Raw genomic sequence first — 24,941 nt, forward strand, 5'->3', positions numbered from 1 at the left:
ACACCACCTTAATTTCATTTTCTATGACTCCAGTGCTCGAATTGAACAGGGGTTTGGGGATTCCGGGCCCCCCATAAGGCATTAGGGAGCCCCATTAAGAAGTAAAAAATGGACTTATCGATATTTTTATTTGGGTAAAAATCATAATGACAAATGTGATTACATTTATGCAAAGGATGTGGTACATTTTGTGAATTAATCTTTTATAATAATTTACATTACGTTTGTTTATGGGCTAGTTGTCATGTCTCTTTAAAGTTGAAACAATCCGCCCCACGTGACCGCTAAGCGCAGGACAATGAAAAGAAGCCTGTCCTTCTATGTCAGCCTGTTTTAATTATAACAGTATATAGTTTTGCATATTATAATAAAATATATCGTGTATTTGTATCAATTGTATATTGCGAGACTGACCCCCACCAAAAAAAAGAGGGGGGCCCCCCATAAGACTTGATTCAATTCAAGCACTCTATTACTCGATAACACAATTAAAATCTGCATTTACTCCAGGCTTAAAATAAGCGATATATTATCCAATAATAATAAGTGCTGCACTTTTTATTAAAAATGATCAATTAGCAACGTGTAGCTCCGACATGTTTCCTGACAGAAACTGCACACAGTGCTTTTCTTTTTTCAAGTTCCATACACTGGAAAGTTACTTGGAAAATATTACGTAAATCTCCAGATAAAAGTCAACTTAATTATGGTATTTGTTACTTTTATGGCTAATTTCACGGAGATAACGGCAGTCACGCAGCCGCCGTTCACGCTGTCCCGCTGCGTAACGTCTTATCAGTGATTCAGCGTCTGGTCGTTCAGTTCCGTAACCGCGGCGCTATTTAAAGGGAAAGCAACATGGCACGCGCTTCAGTCAAACAGGAATCTGTCGACTGGGAGATGCAGAAGTCAACAGAGCAAAACAAGACCTTTGTTTACACGAAGAAGAGGGGGTATGATGTTACACGCAACCCTCATCTGAATAAGGTAAAACGAAGATGTCTTGATAACTTTTGACCTTGTTGAAAACATAAATGACATTTTGTCTGGACTGTTCGCGAACGCGACTGCTGGGTTTTGTGTATCGGTTTCAAGAGGAACTATATTTAGATTTAAAGGCGCCCAGCATACTAAACCGCGGTTCCTGCTGTGTTAAAAGCAAATCCCTGTGTAGTTTACAGGTACATGAACCGACGTGGGCCATTTCAGCAAAGTCCTGCCTGTTGCCTACGATCTGTACGCTTTTGCTTTACAGTGGTGTAGATTAGCGTTTTAAACCCACAGGAAGTTCACATTGGGCAACAGGTTTCATTATAACTAGCAATAAAGAGTGATAATAAAAAACAGTCTTTCTTTAATCTTTATAAATATCAACACGGGCCTCTGTCCAAGGTGCTGACTGGCTGTTGCTATGGCATCACCTCAAGAGGTAGTGAGACTAGCATGCTGTACAGCTACGTTTTAGATTGCTTGTGTGTTCACATGAGACTTAGAAATATATACAAAATATTTAAAAAAGATTCATATGTTGGTATTTCCACCCACATTTTATAATAAAAGTCACCTTAAAACAATTGAATAGCAAAAATATATAACGGTGGAATTTAAGTTTTAACTGGATCCAAAATGAATGAGCTTTCCTACAGAAGCGTTCTCGTGATGGGCTAATATCGGCTGTCTTTTATTTCTTCATTATTCTGTCAAAGCTATTTCTTCAACTTTTAAAAATAAAGTGAACTTTGTAATGAAACCAGAATTATATTTTAGTCATTAAAACTGACTTTTAAACATTTAATTACACGTTTAAAATGGAAAACATTTGTGTTAAGTTTTATTATGTGTAGTGTTCGTAGAAAAAGGAAGTTATTATTCAAAGTTTCAGTGGTTTTAACTATTTGCATGTAAAAGGAAGTTGCAAGACCTGCTTTTGTGGCAGCTCGCTCAGACCTAAATCATTTTTCCAGGTTTATGTAGGGGCACACTTTGACTTTTAAAACACTTTCTCTGTCTCCTTTATCTTGTAGGCATTTATGTTTATGAGAGTTTATCCGTCCCTTTTGTAATTCATTGTGCCTGACCTTTGACTTTTCTTTGTAAATTTTCAGTAATCTGCTGCATATTCCGAAAACCGATAGTGTGTGTGTACTTTGTACTAATTTTTTTCACTAAGAGATGTGTGTGTCCCTTCTAACCCTCACTTTCCCTGGTATAATTAGAGGCTAAAGTCTGGGCTGATCAAACATCACATCTTTTGGCACTCCGCCACGGGTCAGATACTGATGACAACATAGCGCAGTGCCTGTCGTTAAGGTTAATGACTCCTAATCTAAAAATATGTGTGTGAGAGAGAGATGCATAAAAATGAGGTCATGTTTTCATCCAGGTGTGCACTACCAGAAAGTTCTGAAAGGTTTCTTTATGTGAATTGGGTAGATAGGGTTGGAGGTTGAGGTATGAAGATCACAGCCTCTGTGTTGTCTTCTTTACTTCAGTAATTTCAGCTATGTTGGCCCCCGGCTCAAAACATTTTCTTAGGCCCTCTTTAATCCAAACTAGCTGTTGAAGCAAGTTCTCTGGCATTGACCCTCTCATTATAGAGGTCATGATGCTGTTTTTGATGTTGTTGGCAAACATTGTTTTTACATCATGTTAATATGAATAACTCACTGTAACTAAGATGGTTTGACTTTGAACTTGGGATGTGTTAAATGTTTATCCTCAGCTCTTTATTGTGAAATCAAATAAATCAAGGTTGGGTGTTGACTTATGCTCAGGGGCATGTTGTGGGCACAGTCTTAACCAACTTGTTTCCAATTTTATTAAAATTATGTGCAATTTTGTTCAGTCTTGTAATAGAACAAATAACTGTAGCAAATGATTAAATGTGATATTATGTTTTGATGTGTCACTTCATTTATTACCCTCCATGGTGCCCTTTCTGTTCATCAAACAGAATCTTTGCTTAATGGTTTCCATTAATGCAGCTTCTGTGCCCGTGGCGCTGGAAATTGCCAGACTGGTGCCGCAACTTAAAGCTCATGTGGTGCATTGGGGTGCGAGAACAATTCCAAGTCTTTTTATGTTTTATATGACGTGGCTTTTCAGTTCCACCCACAGCCCTGTTTCTAATGAGCTAAAAGAAGTGTTATTGTCTTATTTTATAGACAGAGACTAGATTTAATGGCATTAATTAAAAGGGAGGACTGGGCTTTGCACTGTTGCTTTGTGTGCTTGAAACCAGCTTTTGCAAAGGCAAATGAGAAACGTCTGAAAAATATTTCCGATATCTCTCCAGATTTTGGTGATACTCTATATGAAGCATTTGGTTGCTAACAACTCAGTTTTAATAATAAAAACATGATAACATAATTTATTTGTGTGTTTTATTGTGTTACTTAGCTTTATTTTTGAGGGGTTATTACGGTTTAAATCAATAGAAACCGCAACTGCAGTTTGATTGACATTGGAATGCACAATAAAAAAAAGATTTAAAAAAATAAAATAAACAGTTATCTCATTTTGAATCCAAACTCTTCATATATTCCCAAATTTTTACTGTAGTAACACCCAGTTACAATAATATACAGTATCTGCTTTATGGTTAACATTACTATAACAGACCCCTCTACCTGTACAGAACAGAGCAAGCTGTGATGCTGTTTAAGTTCATGTGTAGATAGTGATTGCCGGTCACATAGATGGTCTCCAGTGAGTAAAACATTTGCTCTTTCATGCACCTTTCTGAAAAATCTACTGTCAAAACAGGGAAATCAGAAAAGAGGGCAGGAAATGACCTCTGAGAGGACTTGGGCAAGGTTGTACACCCGTTACCATGTGGTTCTCCAGCGGCACATTGTTGCCTTCCCTTGGGCTGAGCAATCACTGGCGTCGACTGTTCTCGCCTTTCCTCTCTCTAAGTGAGAGAGACAACACGTTAATTGATGCAGTGGCGCTGAGAGCAAAGAAAACGTAGAGGCCTCACGTCTGCAACTTTGCGTTTACTCCCCTCCCCGGTATCCCCTCTGACCTTCTCTCTCCTCAACAGCCCTCCTCTGTGTCTGCCCGAGGTCCTAGCAGGATATTATCCCTGTGTTTGTGGGAAGCTTTGCACAGTAAAGAGAGGAGGGGTGAGGAGAAAGAGGTCTCTGTGGAGCAGAGGAGAGAAAGAGGGAGCTGCCGTGCTCTCCACAAACCTCCTCTGTGTCTCTGGTTTATCTCTCATTAATGACCGCTTGTGTGAATCGAGGCCAGCAGCGCTAGTCTCTGGCTTCACGCCATGCCAGAATCAGAATACGAAAACAGCAGTGCACAAAACTCTCCTAGAATCAGAGAGCAGATCTTATTTCTCATGGCGAAATGTGCTTTTAGGAGCACAGGTGACTAACAGATGCTCATTCAAGTTGCTTTTGAAACAAGAGCTCAGTTGGAAATGTGGCACTTTTTGAGTTCACGTCAGTGATTTTGTGGCCCCCTTGTGGTAATTTTCTGTGCCAATTTCCACAATTTGGAGTGATCTTTTGTTAGAGGGTTCTTAGAGGGAAGTTAATCCAGGATGAAATTGACCGGAGATTGTCGCATTCAGGGTTTTGATAATAGTAGAAATAATTGTCTACATTGGACACAATGTAGTCCAATGTAGCTGTCAAAATAAATGTAGATACAGTGTTAAAAAATACAACCATTCAAGCAACACAGGCACATTTCAGTTGAAATGATATAGATATTCTATATTCACTAGGGAAGGACATTTGTGACCCTGGACCACAAAACTAGTAGCAAGGGTATATTTGTATCATTAGTCAAAAATACATTGTATGATTAGATTTTTCATTTATGCCAAAAATCATGACAATATTAAGTGAAGATCATGATCCATGGAGATATTTGGAAAATGTCCTATCATATATATATCAAAATTTAAAATTTGTGGAACCAAAAATTGGCCAGACAAATTTTGCTCGCTGCTGCCCACTCTTGAGAATTAGCAACTCAAGTTTGGTATCTATGTAAAACTTAGAATTTCAGCTTTCAGGTTATCTACTCTCCATAACTTTGTTAAAGTGGTAAGCCAACAGAGAGCATTAAAATAAACCTGTTTCTTAGCAATGGCCTGCTACAGGGCCTCTGATGGACAACTGTAAATGCGTAAAAGTGTAAAAAACATATCGATTTTTTGGCACCCTCGGATTCCAGATTTTAAAACAGTTGTATCTCATATATGGAAATCTTATTTATTCATCTTTCAGATTATGTATAAATCTCAGTTACACAAAAAATAAAAAGTACCCTTGGGCAGAGTAACCAGGCAAGAAATGGATTCACATGCAGTTAAAGATTGAACAAAACAAACCAAAAACTAGGTGATCCATAATCTGATACCAAAGGAAAGATGCAACATACAACAACAACTGATAACAAATAAATGAAACACAAGGGCTTAAATACACTGGGAAAACAAGATAACAAGAAACACCTGGAGCAACAATTAACACAGAACCAATGAACAAAAAGAGCTACAAAGGACTACAAAATCAAACAGGAAACAGGAAGAAATAAAAGTCCACAATAAACTGGAGATTAACAGAACAGATCATGACAGGTTTTGTGGTCCAGGATCACATTTCTCAAAATATCTTTTGTATTTTACATTCATACTGGCTTTGAACAGGTAATTTTTATTTTAAGGTAAATTATATACATTTCTCATTAGATTAAAAAAAAAGTAATTGAAAATTATATTTGTCTTATGTGAGCAAGCCGCTAGCTGGACATGGAATCCACATTGGCTGCTGAACTGTATGTAAACACTGCTGCCATATTGGGAAGGGTTTGTGCTATTGCTTTATTTACATTTTTTATTTTCTGAATTCATTCTTGTCAAGCATGTGTTTTGCACTTGTTCGATAACACAGAATTTAATAATGCTGCCCAGTTTATTATATGACATTATTGCATTAGCAGATTAAAATACAGATAAATAGACCCTGTGCTGTCTCTGCATGCTGCTAGTAGAGTAGTTTTATTGTCGCTTTATTTCTATTTTTCAGCAAACCTGGCCTTTCAAACATGTGTCTGTTCTGGCACAAACGTGGTGTGTTTAATCTTCAAACAGATCTTTAAAGGCCCTTTTTGGTAGTCCAGGAGTCTAGTTCAAATCGAATTCTCCCATCAAAGAAGCTTTTCCCCTGAAATCAGTCTGTCCGATTAAGTACATTGATCGACAGGGAATCTCACATTTACATATATATTCCTTTAAGGGGTGCTTTCTTCCCAGAATGACTTACAAAGAATCGACTTGTTGAAAATTTGTGCAGGACTAAAACTCTGTAATTTTCATGGTAATGATTTTTACCTTCAGATGTGTTTTTGGCTGATGTTTGATGGACGTCTCAGATTTCTTTGAGATCTGTGATTTATTGGATCTCTGTGAAGCCAAATAATACTTTGGGGTGCATTATAATACAGTGTATTAAAGGAAAAGTCACATTGGATTGTGCTTACATCACAGTGCAATGTTTATACGGAGACTATGCTTATGCATGCAATGGAGATATACTGAATATGTGTATGTGGGTTGGCGGAACAGACCTAGCTTTGTTTGGATAGAAGATCTTTTAAACTCCGAGAGCAGGTCAGGTGCGGTTGTTGGTCACCTCTCTGTAGGTGGGCTCCATGAGGATGTATATATGTATGACATCCCAGGTGTCCCCAGGTGTATGTGAGAGAGGAGACCACCCACAGTTAGTACACAGGTTAGTAGTAAAACATTCCATCGCTAAATCAGGTGGTCAAATGAGGAGATATGTTGAGATTTAGTGCCATTCATAAAACAACTCTCTCTCTCTCTCTCTCTCTCTGTCACACACACAAGTGCTAGAATTTCCCTATACCACGGGTGTCCAATCCTTTTTCTCAATGGTCACTGTCCTGCAGAGATTAGCTCCAACTCCTAATAAAACACGCCTGAACCAAATAATCAAGATCTGTGTGTTAAGCCAAGTTGGAGCAAAAAATGATTGCTGTTTGAATAAAATTGATAGTGATTTTGTTTGGACTGTTCATTTGCAAAGACTAGGCCAAAAACAGATCATCAGAAAGACACCTGATGAAACAGAATTGCTTTGGCCTATCGGTTTAAACAGTTTCCAGAAAATGCGATAAAGTTCACATGAGGCCAAATAATAATAAACCAGAGAAAGGATTTGTGACCTCATAAACACATAGTGATTATATCTGAATACGACGGTCCCTGTTAATCATTATTGCTGATGAGAAATATAATTACATCTTGTTTATCCAATGTAAATGTAATTGATTGTTGGGAATCAATTGTTGAGGGAGTTCATTAAGTTGAAGTATAATGTGATTGGATAGACCTTGAATGTGATGTAATAATAATTGAATGTGTATTGTTGTATAACGGTCAGACATTTCTTTAGCATTTTATTTTGGGTGGCTGCCCCGAATATCAAACATACAGTCTGACTAGTGTAGTCTGGTTCTCTTAAGAGGTAGTTCTTTTATATATAGCGCTCAAAAAGACTTAAAAGTAAACGAGTATCATGACTGACAAGATATTGAAACATTAAACTGTACATTATAATATAAAACGATAATTTAATATTCACCAATTTCCGGCTTACAGAAAGTTCTATAGAAACGTCTTTTCAAAAGCAACCCCACATATGGCATGACATGAAGTACAATCTTTTAACTGTCAAAAATGTATTCTTTTTAGACGTGTCTCTAATCCGGTCCAGATTAATAGCCTCATGAATGTTGGAGTTTTCCCCTTAGTTGTCAAATTCGATTTGACATCTGAATTACTGGTTTGACTTTGTTTTTGTCTTGTTGCTGTCTCCTGTGTTATTTCCTAAATAAAGGATGCCAAATCTAAAGCTTCATGGTGACGGACAGCTTTAATCTAATGCGTATGCTCTGTTTTTTGATTGAAGTTCAAGCAACATATTTTCCTACCACAGAGATTTACTTTCAGCAGTGCGGTCATGTGGACAACACAGTTATCATTTCTGTTAACAAGGATTGATGCTTCTTTTAGTCTTGTGTATAAAAAACAAAAATATGTTTATTGGGAGCTCGTATACTACAAGAACAATAACCGTAAAGATCTATATCACAATATATAGCGTCTACACGAACAGACAATAATGTTATGTTATGCTAAACTAAATTTTGAAAGATTTTTGAAAACGTTATCTTTGGAGTTATCTTTACAGTTATCATTCATGGTGTAAATGGTTCATTCAGTGCAAGCTCAATTCGCATTTGCGGTGGGCATCGTGTGATTCCTCCAGTAAAAAAGGACTTGAACCCAGCAGTGTGTGACTGTTGAGAATATTCTCATTTTAAAGGGCTTAGAAGATAAATCTCTTAATTCATGCTTGCTCACCTTTTTGCTCACACGATTCCCTTGGGGAACGGGCTGAGATCAGTCACAGTCTCTGGTTAGAGCAAAAATAAGTGCTTTTTAAGCAGAGGAGTGAGTATGCCTTTTTTCATCTTTAAAGATGGGCAGCTTTTTCACATGGGGGGTTTTTCCATGGGTGGGCGACTGAATAATCTAGCCAGACATAAGGAGTTTGTGAATGGCGACAAATTAGTTTCTCGGCACAAAAACCCCAAAGGGGGCGATGACAGGGTGCAGTGGTCATTACGGAGATTCAACAGTCACTACGTCAAGAGATGAGCTTAGAAAGGACATCCTGTTGCTTCATTTTAACTCATTAACTTTTCCAAAATAAAATAGCTCACATTGTTAGGTACCAATTGCATCAACTTAGACATAAGGAAATATTGAAAGCATTTGCTTGGGGGCTGCTTGACATTTCTATACTTTATTCCCATCCATTAAGTTAGGAATGGCAAAGAGAACAATTGGTTTGAAAGTTTTCAGTAAAGTTAATATGATATTTTTCTCATGCAATTTTTTGTGGTGTTGAGGATAGAAACTGAGTTTGGGTTGATCTCAATATCAACAGAGAACCATGTGTTCTCAACTTTGTGGCACTGTAGTGAATGTATGACTAAACATGATAAAATATTTTTTATTAGTGTAATGGGCTTTCAGAATAACATTTTAGAACTGGAACTAAATGTACGATTCAGCAGCATTTTGATCTGTGTCTGTTGACACTTTAGTCTACACGTCAGCCTTTTTCAGGGCAATTTAACCAACAAGGCCATTTATACGTTCCTTAAATTCCACATGTTATTCATGGGAATGCTTTTTAAAGCAAAATAAAATCCGCTGAAGTCTTCCATGTCTCCTGTGTTGAAACTTTGAGTGATAATCCTTTTAGCTCTAGAATTGAAACATGATTTGTTTGACAGCATCACACCACGGTGAGCCATATGGAAGACAGATTAATGAGGCATCATCCTTGTTTACATTTCCTGTGAGGAAAGACATTTCCTGTAGAGTGAAGCCAAAATCTGGGTTCTTAACCGCATCGGTGCACTGTTATGTCAATTTGCATTGATTTACGGGAGTATTTACGTCTTTGTTTAACACCGTCATCACTGGTGTCTCTGAGGTCTTTTGATTGTGTGTAATTGTTAAGTGCAGCATTTGTAGCAGGCGAAAAATGTCTCTATCAATGTAAAGTGTTATCAGGTTCATTAAGCTAATAATTCTCTGTTTATTACACAGATATGTACAAACTGGTGAAAACATTTTAGGATAAATTGTCATTTTCTGTCTAAGCAAATTCAAGAGGTTAATGCATCAGCCGGACATGATTCAGACTAATGGACATGTTCATGTGGGCAGTTTATTTTGGGAAATTTATCTGACAGACATACAGTAGTTTGCATTCTCTGGACCACTTGGCAAAAATACTGTACTAATGCTATTCACTTTCTGCAGACAGGACTCAGAAAAACTGAAATCTTAAAAACAGTCTAACACTTTGCATTAAAGTGTATAAGTGTTTTTGTTATATTATACATTTTTTTAATTTTATTAAAATCTTTAAGAATAATGATAATAGAGTCCCTTTAGACTGCTTTATAATGGAATTACATGGACTCGCATGGACTCATTTATGGATGGTGCTTATGGAGGTGTTAGCAAAAAAATAAGAAGTTGGGATGGAGGGATGTGGGAGGAATTGTCATATAAGATGCTGCTTACTGTACCCTATTTTTATGAGTCCTTGTGTTGTTACTTTTAACTTTAGGACTCTGTATAAAGTACTCTGCAAGAGCTTTAGAGGACTTGTAAAAATGTTGTAAAATGGGCATGTTCTCAAATATAACGCTGTAGATAGTTTTTATTTATCAATTAACTTTTTACAAAGTGCCGTTAACTTAAAATTGAAACAGTATACCTTCAAAAACTGTTTTAAAAAGTAGTTTGCAAGAGTTTGGCAGACATCTGGTGAACTTGCACAGTTCGTCTGTAGATTTCAGATCTCAGTTTTCTCTGTCTCTTTATGTAATCCCAGAATGACATGCTGATGTTGAGATCAGGTCTCTATGGGGATTAAACCAACTGTCGCAGGATCTCTTGTTCTATCAACAGAAGGACTAAGAAGAGGTGTTTAAAAAGATTTTTGCACAGTGCTGCTGTTAACATTTGGTTAAAATGGATATAGCACGGCGTTTAGCACAAAGCTATACAGCTGCTGCCATGCTAAAAGTGGACATTCACATCACATCCAGCAAACTGGTAATGTTTTGTGGAGACAGAAAGTAAAATTAAGAAGACATTGTAAGATTTTTCCTGGACAGTAATTTTTTGTGTTTTTATCAACCACCTGACTGACCACAGTCCTATCATGGGAATTCTTAAAATGATGACACGCAGATAGTTTTATTTAAAGTACTTTTGAATACAGTATGTATAATATGGAGAAAACATTTAGGACTGAACCATTTAAATGGACTTAAAGCTAACAGACATGATATTAAATGGGCATTTTTCTTACATATTCCTTTCTATACTAAATCATGCATTGCTCCCCATTGACTTGTCAATCAGACTGTTCTGTCTGGTATTTGAAAACCCCTCTCTTGTGGTTACTTTTTAGTCTTTTGTTTCTAGTTGTATTGATGTCAAGTTTTTTCCCCTTTGTTGGGATAGAACGAAACGGCTGAAGAGGGTCATTGAGAGGTTCTATACTACAGAAAAGCCAATTTTACTGCAAAGACTGATCACAGACCATTTTAAAATAATAGATGGAAGATTTGCTCATTTAAGAGACAACAAGAATGAAGTTATATATATATATTTTTAGAGCATTTTAGTTTAGACATGTTATGTCTGACCAGCGACTGAATATCCTGGTTTTATATTGTATTCTCAGTCTTGTCTTAAGGGTTTTCTATTATATTTCAAGTCTATTACAGAATTGTCTCTTCAATAGACAGTTTTAGAGGCAACAACATGAACAAACATTATGTGGCCCAAACTTAAAGTCCGGCAGACCTCCGCAAATAATCAAGAACTGTTGAGAAGTTTTAATTGAATTTTTTACAGTTGATAATTACATATTGATATAAAATAAATCAGTTTATTATAAGAAAACACAGACTGGAAGTTAACTTTGGGCCATGTGCGTGCCTCCAATAAAACTGTCTACACTATATGTAAATATAATTTGAGGAAAAATACTCATTGTTGAACATTGTTATAGAGAACTGTTGGTTCATGAGGGTAAGATTTGAGTCTGGTCCGCACATGTCGGTTCTGTTTTTGGTTTTATCAGTCACCAAGACCACCTTTGTAAAATAAGAGTCTATACACAAGCTACATTTCTCAGGGTTTATGTTGTGTGTATTCATCCGGAATTTATAAATAAAGCTACAATCCTTGCTTTGATGCAGACTTGACGTTCTGACAGAGATGGATGGATAGAAAAGGCAGAAAGAAAAATACCAAACATTTCATATTTTGTTCATTTTACTGGGACCTTAACACTGTGACCTTATCATCAATACACTAGAGACATTACTTAACTAGATGAGCCACAAACATTGTGTAATTTATACATAAAGTGCGTTTTTTACTTTCCTAGTTTTACACCTGCCATCAAGGCCTGTAAAGCTTTCGCTTTTTTTTAACCTTTCTTAGACAAAACATTTTAAGGCCTCACGTGGCCTCACGTGGGGCAGTCGTGGGCTAATAGGGGGCAGTCGTGGCCTAATAGGGGGCAGTCGTGGCCTAATGGTTAGAGGGTTGGACTCGTGACCAGAAGGTTGCCGGTTCGATCCTCAAGGCACCTAACCCCTATTTGCTCCCCGGGCGCTGCAGCGATAGCTGCCCACTGCTCTGGGTGTATGTGTGTTCACCACTTGCTGTGCGTGTGTTCACTACTCTCTGGATGGGTTAAAAGCAGAGGTATATCTCGGATATGGGTCACCATAACTGACAAATTAGTCACTTTCACTTTCACTTAACTTCACCAGAAACACCAAATCTGCCTTCTTTCATACATGTTTAAGACCTTGTTGCTATTGTGGAAAACAAAGTTAGAGTTTGCTAAGGAGAACTGGATTCAGAGGAAGGGGAATTTCACTGGTTCATGACCTGTTTGTGTCGCAGAGCTATGGCAACTCACCCCAAATAATCCTCTTACCCAACATACCAGGGTCAAAGGTCAGAGAATAGCAATTAAAGAGTTGCACAAAAGAGAATGGTCTTTTGTTAACGTCGTCTGTTAGTAAAATAATCACTAGTCTCATTGAAAACAGATTTTATTGTTTTGCCATTGTGGATTCCCAAATATAAATAGTGAGTTTAGCAGATTGATAACCTTTAAACAAAGATGCATTCTGCAGATGTGTACTTTATGATTAGTACACCCACAGTCAGATGCAAAGACAAAAACCCATCTGGATGTTTTTAGACTGTGCAGGTGTGCGTCTACGCTTTCCCTTCTTAAGCCAGGAGTTTTGGGGTTTGTGAATGAAATGAAAGCTCGATTTACTTTTTTAAACAGTTGGAAAAGTTCAATCTCAAGTGTTTGTTCTTCGTGACACTTCAATTACTGTACAATCAAAGATAAGTTGATGTAGTTTGATGAAGAAAAACACTGTGGTCTTACAATGGCCCCCTTGAGAAAAGAGATCAGGGTTCTCCATCAAGAAAGTTAAAGGCTTTTCAGTTAGTGTAGTGTGGGTAGCAATCTCTTGACTTGTGTACCAGAAAAATGCAGACTGAAAAATAGCAAAAGGTGTATAAAAAGGTGTCTCGGAGCAAGTGTTGAAAGTTTTGTTGGCTGCTGTTTTGATCTGTAACGTCACATTTAATTCCGCTCAATGCAAATACATTGCTATTCTCATTTCTTCCTTTTCTGTTTTAAGAAATTGGATCGCATAACTTGCTGGAGAGCCTGCAGCAGTCATAAGAAAGAAATTTAAACAGGAAGAAATTTGTTTTCTGGTGCTCGGTCAAAAAGGTTGTTCAGTTCAATGTTTGTTTTGGAGAAAAACCAGGAGGACCTAGACCTCCTTTGATTTGGAAGACAGAGAAATTGGAGCAGAACCTTTTTCTCATTTAATCTCTATCTTTTTCTTGTTTTCTCCTTCACACACACTTACAGTCAAACACATCTTGAGCTTCTGATAGAGATAAAAATTATCTTCTCATTGGAATCCTTGTGGATCTTTCAACATATCAAATACGTCTAATGATAGCTTTAACATCCAGCTGTAGGAAAATACTGTTAGAATAGGAATGTCTCCAAGTTCATTTAAATATTTCATAATGATTTCAAGATCCCCTGGTGGTTATAAATGGAGCTGTCAGCACACTTGATATGTGAAGTGTTGTGTTTCTGCCTCTGCTTCAACTGGAAAAATGTTCTTTTAAAATATACATATTTAAGCACAAATTTAAATATTTTAACAGCTGCCGTTTTAGCCCAGAGGTAGAACCTAAACATTAGTTAAGGAAAAAGAGATCTAATCTATTTTTTATATCAATGAATCTATAATGGGCCATTTTAATCCAAAATGTTGGGTTGTTTCAACCAATCCATTTAACCCAACCAATTGGTTTTATCCTTTTCGACCCAACCATGGGTTGAAAATAACCCTACATTTTTTAAAGGTGAATCTGACTATCTTTGATGCTTTGTTGATGTTTAATTAATGAGATTACATTTGTTTGTAAAGGAGGTATAAAAGAATAGTCTGAATGTTGTCATTGTGTAAGCAGATACGCCTGATTCACACATACTCGACATTAACGATGACATTGAACGGACGGACCGCACAGCATCAGCATGCTGTGTCATTTATCTTATCTGTTAACATGGACATCAAATCTGTAATACATATGTGTGAAATATTTAGATTTTGAAAATTCGGTTTGCATTGGCTTTGACTGATTTATTTGGCTCTTTCTATGACCCATATTCACATATGTATTCCCCTACACCATGCTGGTGAGAGAAGAGTATGAGTTGTGTGAGGGTGCGCCTGGTTTTCTCAGCTGATTGATATGAGTGTAAACAGACTAATCTCTGTAGACATTTTTTATCAAAGAAATACAAACATATTTGTGCTTCTGGTATTGTGTACAGAACAGATAAAGATATAATACAATATATAAATAAAGACAAAAGGCTGATGTTGCAGACAGACGGTGCTTTATTGATGGATGCGAAATGATGAATTGGATTGTTTGGCATGTTTCAGCCATTTGTTGAGTAACCCTGCACTTTTGATTATGTTCAGTACTGCTCGGTAGAGGTGATCTGTAGCATAGAAATCTAAAAAATATATATTGCCTTTTACTTTCGGTTACCTTCCTCCTGGCTGTAATGAGTACTGTATAAAGTCGTGCTGAATTAAAAGCGTGGGAATTTGCATGTGGCATGATGCAGATATTTAAGGCGCGGGGGTGTTTATGAGAATAGCGTGTGTTCATTCATTCCCTGTTTGGTCATCTGGAAAGCTCTAGTCTGAGTTCCCTGTAACTGCGTCAGCTCGAGCCAATAGAATAATTGCTTTTTTGGTTTCACCAAAATACATCAGGCACCCTAACAAGACCAGGCAGCCTTAAGCTCTAAACTCGCTGGTCTCCAGTGTAATAAGATCCATCGGGTCATTTGAACCTTTAGAATTGCTGTTTTATTCATAATCCACTATACCAGCCTAACCCCCTGATTATGAAACATTAAAGCTGTTCTCAGATGAGCAGATACATATTCATATTTGTAGCATCTGCATGTTCTGTTTGTATAAAAATGTATTGAATATGTAATCGTAATCTTTTTGCCCAAGCTAGCAAAGATGTTATTCAGGAAACATTCTGCCTTAAAGCATCTGATCCCTTGCTCCCCTGTTGCATCAGGTCTGAGAAAGCATGATTCTTTTAGCAAGAATAACAAAAGTGTTTTCGGTGTTTTCACATAGATGCACCAGAAAAACAGCACAGTTGGAGAAAAAAACTGTCCATCTGATCTCTTTCTTTCTCTTTGAAAGTCAGCTGGAATGTTTATAAGACTGACATAAAAGATGCAAAAGATCTGTCTTCTCACGTCCTTACTGAGAATCTGAAATGGACCAAATAGTGAACCCAGTTTAATTTCACACCACGGTTTGGATCTGAGCCGGCTGGGAGTCATGGCTCTGGCATGTGAATGTTGTGTGTGTTTTGCGTATAACTAGTGTTGTGGCCTCGAATCAAGAGCATCAAGTATGTCTGATAAGTAAAATTCCATTTGGAGGTCATGAAGAAGATCTAGCCCAAGTTGTTCCCACCAGTAAAAACACCAAAAAGATCTCAGATGAATACTGAGCCACCAATGCTGATGTGTTTTACAAACTCTTCTTTACAGGATCAAGATCACTCCCTGTGCTGTGTCCTTTTAAGAACAGCGCTTTCAATCTTTTTTACTTTTTTTCTGTCTTGGTGCTTTTTTGGCATCTTTTTGGGGCAGCTGCAACATTTTCTGCATGCAAGAACTGGGAATTTCAGGATACAAATCAAACTGTTTAAATTGGAATGCCAGAGTTCCTGAACAAGACCTTTTGCATGGAATGTTGAAGAGCTTGTTTGCTTTTTGAGGCTATGAACTGGCTTCCATCAGGTTAGAAAACCCAAGGCTTTTCTATTTTGCCACAATGATACGTAAAGCACTTGGTGGTGTTTTTTAGGGCTTGTCTTGCCAAAAGAAGGGTGGCGGCATTGGTCATGAGGTTACAGGTTGGCATGCTCGTCTGCTCTACTTGCATGAGCCTGCGTGGGCATAGCACACGTTGGCACACGACACGTGGTCTTTAAAGTGGTCCGTTTGCACATGTGGAAGCATTCACGTGTTCTTTTTTCCCTACAGAAAGCCTTTCAGACGTGACAACCTGAGCCAACGCAACATGTTAGGGATTGTTGATGACAGCATTTCATTACTTTTTGACTCTGAGTGGTTTATGACAATGCCTTCATCTGAACAACCTCCTCCAACTTTAATAGACTCACTTTTACATTTCATTGTAGGATATTTCTACGACAGATGACAACAGTGCTACCACTGTTTTGTTGTATGATAGACATTTCTATAAATAAGTCGGGATATGTGAGTCTCGCTCCCCACTTGCTTTCTTACCTCTCTTGGCAAGATCATCTCTCACAACGGCGCCAAGTTCCTCACCGGTTCCCACGACAGCCCCGCCGGGAGCTCTGTGGCTTGTCATTCTAATCTTGCCATCCATGCGTGCCATCAAACAGACCACTTTTCCCAGTCCGGCCATCCATGGCTGCAATCAGTATGCCAGTCCAGGGGCGGTGAACCGCCCTGCGGAATTCCACACGCAGCTTTGATGTCAAGGATGTTAACTTGTCATTTGGGCCCTGATGCACCAGTGTCTCTATTACACATATGAGTGATTATATTTGATTAGAATAACTTGTTCTCGGTCTTCCTGTTGCTTTACAGTAGCTTTTGAAATCACTAGTTACAAAAATATGTTGTGAGGACACTGTTCCATGTACTTAAGTCTGCTGCTTGTAAGGGTTTGGATGTGAACACGTCCAGAAAAGGTCATGTTTATTTATATCAAATTTTTAAAGTTTCAGTCTCTAATATACTGTATAGTTAGTTTTTTAAAGCTCTACATACACTTGCATCAAACCACTAGCATTTTGAGAAAACAGTATGTTCATTTTTAATGACAATTTATTTAAGGTTGTAATTCAGACCTGGCAGGATGGCCTTTTTGACTTTTAAAGGCTCCTAAATACAGACCATCAGTGGCACACTGCACAGTCAGCTTCACAAGACGACGGACAGAATATACACTACAAATTATATCCAATGCCTCCATAGAATTAAATGGACAATTTACTCAAAAATAAAATTCTGTCGTCATTTATTCACCCTCATGTCATATGGCACTTTCTTCTGTGGAACATAAAAGAAAATATTTAGCTCTCTTCTTTGTGTTCTGCGGAACAATGTCATACAGAATAATGTGAGGATGAAAAATTTATGAAATTTCAGATTTAGGGTGAACTGTTCCTTTTAAGTCTGTAGTAACCCACCTGGGCCCAGTTGCATAAACTTAACCGCTGAGTTAAGACTGTGTCTTAGCAGCTAGTCTCACTGACAAGCAATTAGTTAGGACTAATCAGTCTTACTTTTCATATTTCAATCAGCCAAATCTACCATTTTAATTTACCTTTTTTTAAGAAGTTATGACCAGTCTTGAAGAAAACTATTAGATGACTAACTTCTAAGACTAGTCTAAGCAGTTTATGCAACTCACTCTGATCTCACAGGAATTCTTAACTATTTTACAGGATGGCTAATTTGTATGAATTTGTACGTTGTAAATTGATTACTAGAAAAAAAGCAATACTAAAGCTCAACCCATCACTGGCACGAAAGCAAATTGTACTTGAATGTACAAATAAGATCGTGCGAAAAGATACGAATAAGCTAAAATTCGGTACAGTTTTTGCCGTTTTGTTTTGATAAGGATCTTTCTTGAAGCCATGTGCAGGTACATAATGTGAATAAACAGTATATATACACATATATAATTAAAAAAGGTATAACTCTTCATAGAACATAAAATCTGTATTTGGCTCTTCATAGAACATAAAATCTGTATTTGGCTCTTCATAGAACATAAAATCTGTATTTTATAAAAAAATTTGTGTAGGCATTTATGTCTTTTTGTGTTATGGATGATACGTTTCTCTGATGTGACCGTTCTAAAAGCTGCACTTACCTGACTATGGGAAAACCCTAAAAATGCTTTAAAAACATTTACAGAGACCTCACATGAGTATTTAAACCATCAAATATTGACATCTGACATGTTAGAATGGAAAAACTTGATTCATGGACTGTTACTTTGAACAACAATTTTGTGTTTGTTTGTGTTAACAGTGGCCTAACTATTTAGACATCTAGGCCACACTTAAGATTAGAAGTATTGCATTAAACAATACAAAAGTGCCATTTGTTTAAATAAAGTTGGCACAAACACTCTTTTCAAGCAAATCATTTCAAGCATGCATAAATAGGCGTAACAGTTTGTTGAGTTTTGAATTATAGAACAATATATATTCTGTTCCTAATGAAGACAAATTGGACACTTTATGGTTGTCAGTTGTTAGAAGAACATGTAAGTGTGGTTAGACAGCCGTGTGAACTTGAGTGAAATAAACTTCACATCCCTTAACTTATCCTTGACGCCAGCTGCGTAACATTAATGACAGGAAAAGCTCAGAAAAGTAAAGCAGAGGTATATTATCATTTGTTTGAAGATGCCACTTGGAGATTTCAAGAGGTTATGCATCATTGATTTATTTTTAAGTGTGACATAAGTGGTTTCAATTGGGTTCAACTGCGTCCATAAAATCAAAAAGATTTGCACGTTTCCAGACCAGGTTTCTTGTATGTTTGCATCATTTATACAAGCACATCACTTAACATAACGACAATTTTAATATAGACATGTTTAGAATGCAAAGCTAGCACTGGCTTTTACGGTTTTTGGCCTTCTTTAGTGGTTCCTCAGAAGGAACAGCCAGAGGCGTAGCAATGATGGACCAAGTCTGTCATTATGGAAATGGCAAGCTGGCTTCAAATCCCACACCGTGCCATCCAGAGCTGTGGTCATGAAAGATATCCACGTATTCCACGCCTGTGGAATATAAGTGTGCATGTGGCGTATGAATTGACATCCCCTTGGCAAAATAATATGTGTTTTAAAGGTCAGAGTCGAAGCAGATCAAAGGTAAACCAGCAGTCTTGGCCTTTGAGGTGTGCTTATATGGTGATGTGCGCCACATTGCGAACCGTGACCTTTGTCACCTTTCAGTGGCTTTCCTTGCATTAAAGACTTGCACAACACAAATAGGGAGTAAGGAACAGAGCTCTGTGACAACAATCTCTTCCAAGATCATCCTTAAGAGAAAACGGAGGGGAAATATGCAGATTTATGTTTTGTTAATTTCCAAAACAAAACTTTGATGATACAGCTGCAGAGGCTTAGTTAAGTAAAGATTAAATATTGAATTGAAGTCAAAGGGTATGAATGTTTCTTATTATAGTTGTAGCCCTTGGAGAGACTTTGTGGGCAAATGTATTTCCATTGAATGCATAAAATGCTATTTATTAAAATGCGCCTTAATTTAACAGTGCATGTTGCAAACAGGTATTTAAGAAATTAGATTCAAGACAAGGTGTGCTATATTATAAATCTAGTGGTTTAAAATTATGTAAACAACTATTTTATATTAAACGAATGATAAATAAAGTTCTAGTTCTAATCGATTGTATTCATAAAACTTTATTGTGAATAAACCACAGCTGCCATCATGGACTGTAACAGTATGGCATCAGCAAACTGCTATCAAAATTATTAAATAGTTGTGTGTCATGTGACCTTTCTGCAGGGCATGGCGTTCTCCCTGGAGGAGCGCCTGCAACTGGGCATTCATGGCCTGTTGCCTCCCTGTTTCCTCAGCCAGGATGTGCAACTATTGCGGGTCCTCAGGAACTACGACCTGAAAAAAGATGATCTGGACCGGTGAGTAAAGACACCCATCACTCGTGCTCTTTTTAACGTATCCATGTTTTTATTATCTGAAGTGCAAAGCAAAAAGGCATCAATCGTGCAACGGCCCTGCTGGTTGACAGGACATATTTAGGTGTGGCTATTATGCCACTCAATTCCCAAAACGGTAGGGGTTCTATTCCTGTGAGTTGCCTGCCTATATGTCCCTGTTGTTCTGGTTCTCTCGTCATATCTCTAAGCTACACTGTCACATGACAGACTTTGGTTTGTCCTCCCAGACAGCGAACTTTGATTTATTTCTGGAAGGGTCGCCTTCAGACGAACAACCCCGACCTTAGCATGCAATGTATGTTGTGGTTACTGTAATGACCAGCTATTTCCCAGGCTATCAGGACTATTTTGATGTTTTGATGCTTGAATGGTTTAAAGACAGGGCAAGATGCCAACATTTTTGACAGAAATGTTTGCTTTGGTCATAAAATAAAGGACAAATGAAGTGAAAAAAACATTTTTAATAATAGGAAAGCCCTTTGAACCATTTCAGCAATTCAGTTCAGAACGTAATCATGAATGAGGAGCAGTGAATAGACATTCCAGAACATACAGCAAGACAGATTTATGCAGAGTTTGTAGAGCCAGTTCATTAAAGAATGCACATACTTACTCATTGTGGTCATTTGTTTGGTGAGCAGGTTTTTGGATAATGGACAAGCAGACAGAAAGAGAATAAAGAAGAAGGAAGGAAAAGGGAAGGAAAGAAAATCTGAAAAGACAGAAACGTATACAGACAGACAGAAAGAACGACAGAAAAAAGAAATGAAAGGGACAGACAGATGGAAAGAATGGTCAGAAAAAAAGGGATAGACAGGAAGACAGACTGAAAGAAAGAACAGACAGACAGACTGAACAAAAAGGGCAGACAGACAAAAAGACGGGAAGAAAGAAAGGAAAGGAAGAACGGAAGAAAAAAAGAAAAAAAGAAAAAAGAAAGTAGGAACGAAAGTACGTACGAAAGTAAGAACAAAACTAAATACGAAAGAAAGAAAGAAACTAAATACAAAACAACGAAATAAGTAAGAAAGAACGGGACAGACAGGCAGGCAGAGAGAAAGATAGACAGAAATCAGCAAGAAAGAAAGAAAGAAAGAAAGACAGACAGACAGACAGAAAGAAGAGAGAAGAGACAATGAAGAAGAGAATGAAACGAAGATAGAATGAAAGTAAGAGAGAATGAAAGGAAGAGAGAAAGAAAATGAAAGGAAGAGAGAAAGAAACGGAATGAAAGGAAGAGCGAAAGAAAGACAATGAAAGTAAGAGAGAAAGAAAGAAAAAGAAAGAAAATAAGTGAGAGAAAGGAATAATAAATATAGCTGCAAGCAGCGATTCGGGAACAAGGCGCCACAAGTGCAGCATGGAACCATGGTGGCGCAGAGCAACAAGAGTGTAAACGGTAGAAAACAAAAGTTAGTGAAAAAAGGACAGGAAGAGAAGAACAGGTGACAACTAAACGTAGGCTTTACATATAAATGTATCACAAGGTTCTCACAGGATAAGAACCCCCAACCTCCACATCTCAAGGTTTAACAAGCTGTGCCACCCAGCCGCACGCTCAAGCACTGTCTGGAGTTATAGCAGCACAGAGTAACAAGAGCAAAAACAGTTATAGAACATATGTGAGAAACAAATAAGTTATAAAGAGGTGAGAATGAAATCAAATCGAACACATATAACCATTACTTGTGCTACACAAGTGGTTCAAACCACCAACCTCAAAGTCTCAAAGCATAGGGTTTAACAAGTTATGCCACACAGCTGCATACGTAAGCCCTGTCTGGGGCTATAGCATCACAGAGACAGAGCAGCACAGAGAAACAAGAGCAAAAACCACCGAATCGGAACAGACGTGAACACGGTCAAGTTGTTACGCACTCCTGAAAAGAAAAGAAAACTGTAGAACTCATATATTAATGTTACAATCGCACCACACAGGATTTGAGCCCACAACCTCAGAGTATCAAAGCATGCGGTTCAACAAGTTCCGCCACTCAGCCTGTCTACAGCAGCACAGAGCCAGAGCAGCACAGAGTAACAAGAGCAAAAACCACACAAACGTAATGTACGTGAAACCATACAGGTTCGTAAGCTCAGGGGGCTATGAAATCAAACCGTAGAATTAATATATAAATGTGTCAGTGGCACCACACGGAATTCAAACCAATTTCCTCAGAGACTCGAGGCTTGCGGTTTATCAGGTTGTGCCATTCAGTTGACATGCTGTCTGCCCAGGATGCAGAGAGCTTTCAGTGCTGCATGCACTAATATGGGCCAATCCCCAAAGGTGCACAAATGAGAGTCTAAAGCAGAAATAACAGAAATACAGTGTATTTGAGACGGACATCATAAGCGGGAATAAACTCACAGAGATCATTTTGCTGTGATTGGTTTACCGCACGAGGCTCACAAGCTACAGTGTTTGGGGAAGAAGAGTGAAGTTTTCATGGGCAGTCCATAGGCGGGGACTATAGCTGTGGCTGCATTTTAAGACCGATTGTGTCAGAGCAGCTCAACTGAAGGCTGGTTAGGCTGTCCCGATTCAAAGGTTGCTTCAAATGCAGATCCAAAATGCGACCTTATTTCCGCGGGTTTTTAAGGATAGAACGAATGTGTCCTTCACAGCTTTGTTTATCCCGAGAGTCATCTCGCGCCTGTAACGTCTTGATATTTTTAAATAATCATACAAAACTTTAGTTTAATAAAAGTATGTAATTCACAAATAGGGTCCATTTCAGTGTTTTAATATTATATGTGATGTTGTTAAATAATATTATTGGTGCATTATTGTTTTTTAAATGTCTAAGGTTGGTAAATTTAATATACATTAACATGTCATATTCTCTAAAATAAAATATAATTTTTATGGCTATGTATTTGTGTAAAAAAGTCAGAATCGTCTCTGCTGTGTCCTGCTGCTGTCACCCCAACATGAGCAGCATTAAGTCCTCGACCTTAAAAGGTTGAAGCCCCCCGAATTGGGACACAGTTTATATGTACTGACGTACATCCGCTGTGTTTCACGAATCGAACTAGGGACGACTTATTTACGTGATTCAGAGTCGACTCCCTTTTATAAAGCCAATAACTTTGTTATTCATTCACCTTCGGATTTACAAATTGGCAGACTGCTTACTTTCATACAGTGCAACATTACACACTGCATGAAATGTCATTGTCATGATCTCATGTTATGTACTCTTTAAGATTTGATCAAGTTTTAGTTTGTAAAAGTATATTGTTCTTGTTTTTCCCCCTCGAGGGATTTCGAGTTATGTCAAATAAAATGTTTTTTTTTTGTTGAGAGCTGTCTGCTCTTGGGTTCTATCCTGTTAGTTTCATGACACTCAAGAAGACTGTCATCCAAAATGATACCTAGATAATGAGGTGCCAAAATATCACTTACACATTCCGCTTCCAAGCCCCTCTCATCCCACCTTGTACACCTCCGGCCCGTGAAAAGATCTTTCTGCATGAGGAGGGTGGACATGGTTCTCCTGAGCCAAACAAGAGAGACTTTATGCTCTTTGATGGAAAGCTTGCTCTCACAGATGGGGAATGTGACGTGGTCTTGTTAATTTGGGTCAGATGTAAAACTTGAACGTATTACCTTTGAATATATTTCTATAACAAGGAACTTGTGTTTAGCATGTCTCGGGGGCATTTTTGTCAACGGTGTGTATTTTTGTAACAATTTTTTGATAGAAGCAGGAAAAACCTTTTGTTCTTTGTTTTAAGCAGCAGCACATGGATAAGAGTTTTTATTATGACAGGTTGATGATGTCTGTAGTTTTGTTAGTACTTTCGTGTCGTTTCATGTCTGATCAAATCTGAGCCTTTTTTACTGTTTGCCGGGTTGAGACTTAATACAGGTGTGAAACTTTAAATTATTTCATACTTAAACCACATGCACCATCATTCACAATCCGCCAGCTACGGAAATGATTACTATCAATAGTATTTAGTGTGTTTTATCCAGCCGCATCTCCAATCCCTTCAGTTTTTGTCTCACTTCACCCATCTTCTCTCTTTCATGTGGATGTGGGTCTCTCTGTTTTAAGCCGGTGTTACGTTAGCAAAATAGAAAAAGCTCAAACAGGTTGTGATGTCACATCTACTCGCTGAACATTGCACATTGACAGATTAGAAATGGAAATGAGGTGACAGAGTAAATGGCCGCCTCAGACATCTCTCCAATTGCCTGTCACTTTTCGCTGGAACTCTTTTTGACGGCCGATCAACTAAACAAAAAAACTGAATCAAAGTGCAATTCAAATATGTAATAGACTCAATTAAGATGTATGTTTGGACTTTGCCTTGTGAGTGCGTGTTGGTTTGTTCCTTTGGGGTTTGCTGTAGACATTCTGTGTTCATGCACATCAGTCGCTTGTCAGATTCATTGTGAATTATTAGACCTTTAATGCACACAGAAACTTCATCTTTTTTATTTATTATAAAGTTTAGAACTTTGTTTTGCCAGTGTAATTTGGCGCAATTGTTTGTGTGGTTTATTTATTCATATTTTGGTTGACAATTTGTTACATGATTTTATTCTCTCACAGATACGTCTTTCTGATGAGCCTCCAGGACCGTAATGAGAAGCTGTTCTATCGGGTCTTGACCTCAGACGTCGAGCGATTCCTGCCCATTGTGTACACACCTACCGTTGGCCTTGCATGCCAGCAGTACGGCCTGGCGTTCAGGAGACCTCGGTAAGAGACTGCAGAATGTTCCTTTACTAATTTGTTTTTACAGTGAAATTCTTTCTCCTTCAGCACTTCTCGTAAATAGACACATCCATCCACCCGCCAGGCTTTCGTTTAGTCCTGGGCGTTCTTGCTGTACGTTTGTTGAATGTCTTGCCTCTAGTTGAAGGAAGTAGAATCTGGGAT

General features: G+C 37.9%; 1 protein-coding gene across 1 annotated transcript in view; it reads left to right on the forward strand.

Moving 5' to 3' along the window:
* The first annotated feature begins 775 nt into the window (after positions 1 to 775).
* The window catches only part of me1 (malic enzyme 1, NADP(+)-dependent, cytosolic), a 63,656-nt gene continuing 39,490 nt past the window's right edge, over positions 776 to 24,941 (forward strand). The window contains exons 1-3 of the mRNA XM_056762548.1: positions 776 to 987; positions 19,877 to 20,010; positions 24,612 to 24,761. Of these exons, the coding sequence (XP_056618526.1) occupies positions 859 to 987; positions 19,877 to 20,010; positions 24,612 to 24,761 (413 nt within the window). The 5' untranslated portion in view covers positions 776 to 858. The remainder of the gene's footprint in view (positions 988 to 19,876; positions 20,011 to 24,611; positions 24,762 to 24,941) is intronic.

The sequence above is a fragment of the Triplophysa dalaica genome, chromosome 12, assembly GCF_015846415.1.
Source record: "Triplophysa dalaica isolate WHDGS20190420 chromosome 12, ASM1584641v1, whole genome shotgun sequence".
In the NCBI taxonomy this organism is placed as follows: domain Eukaryota; kingdom Metazoa; phylum Chordata; class Actinopteri; order Cypriniformes; family Nemacheilidae; genus Triplophysa; species Triplophysa dalaica.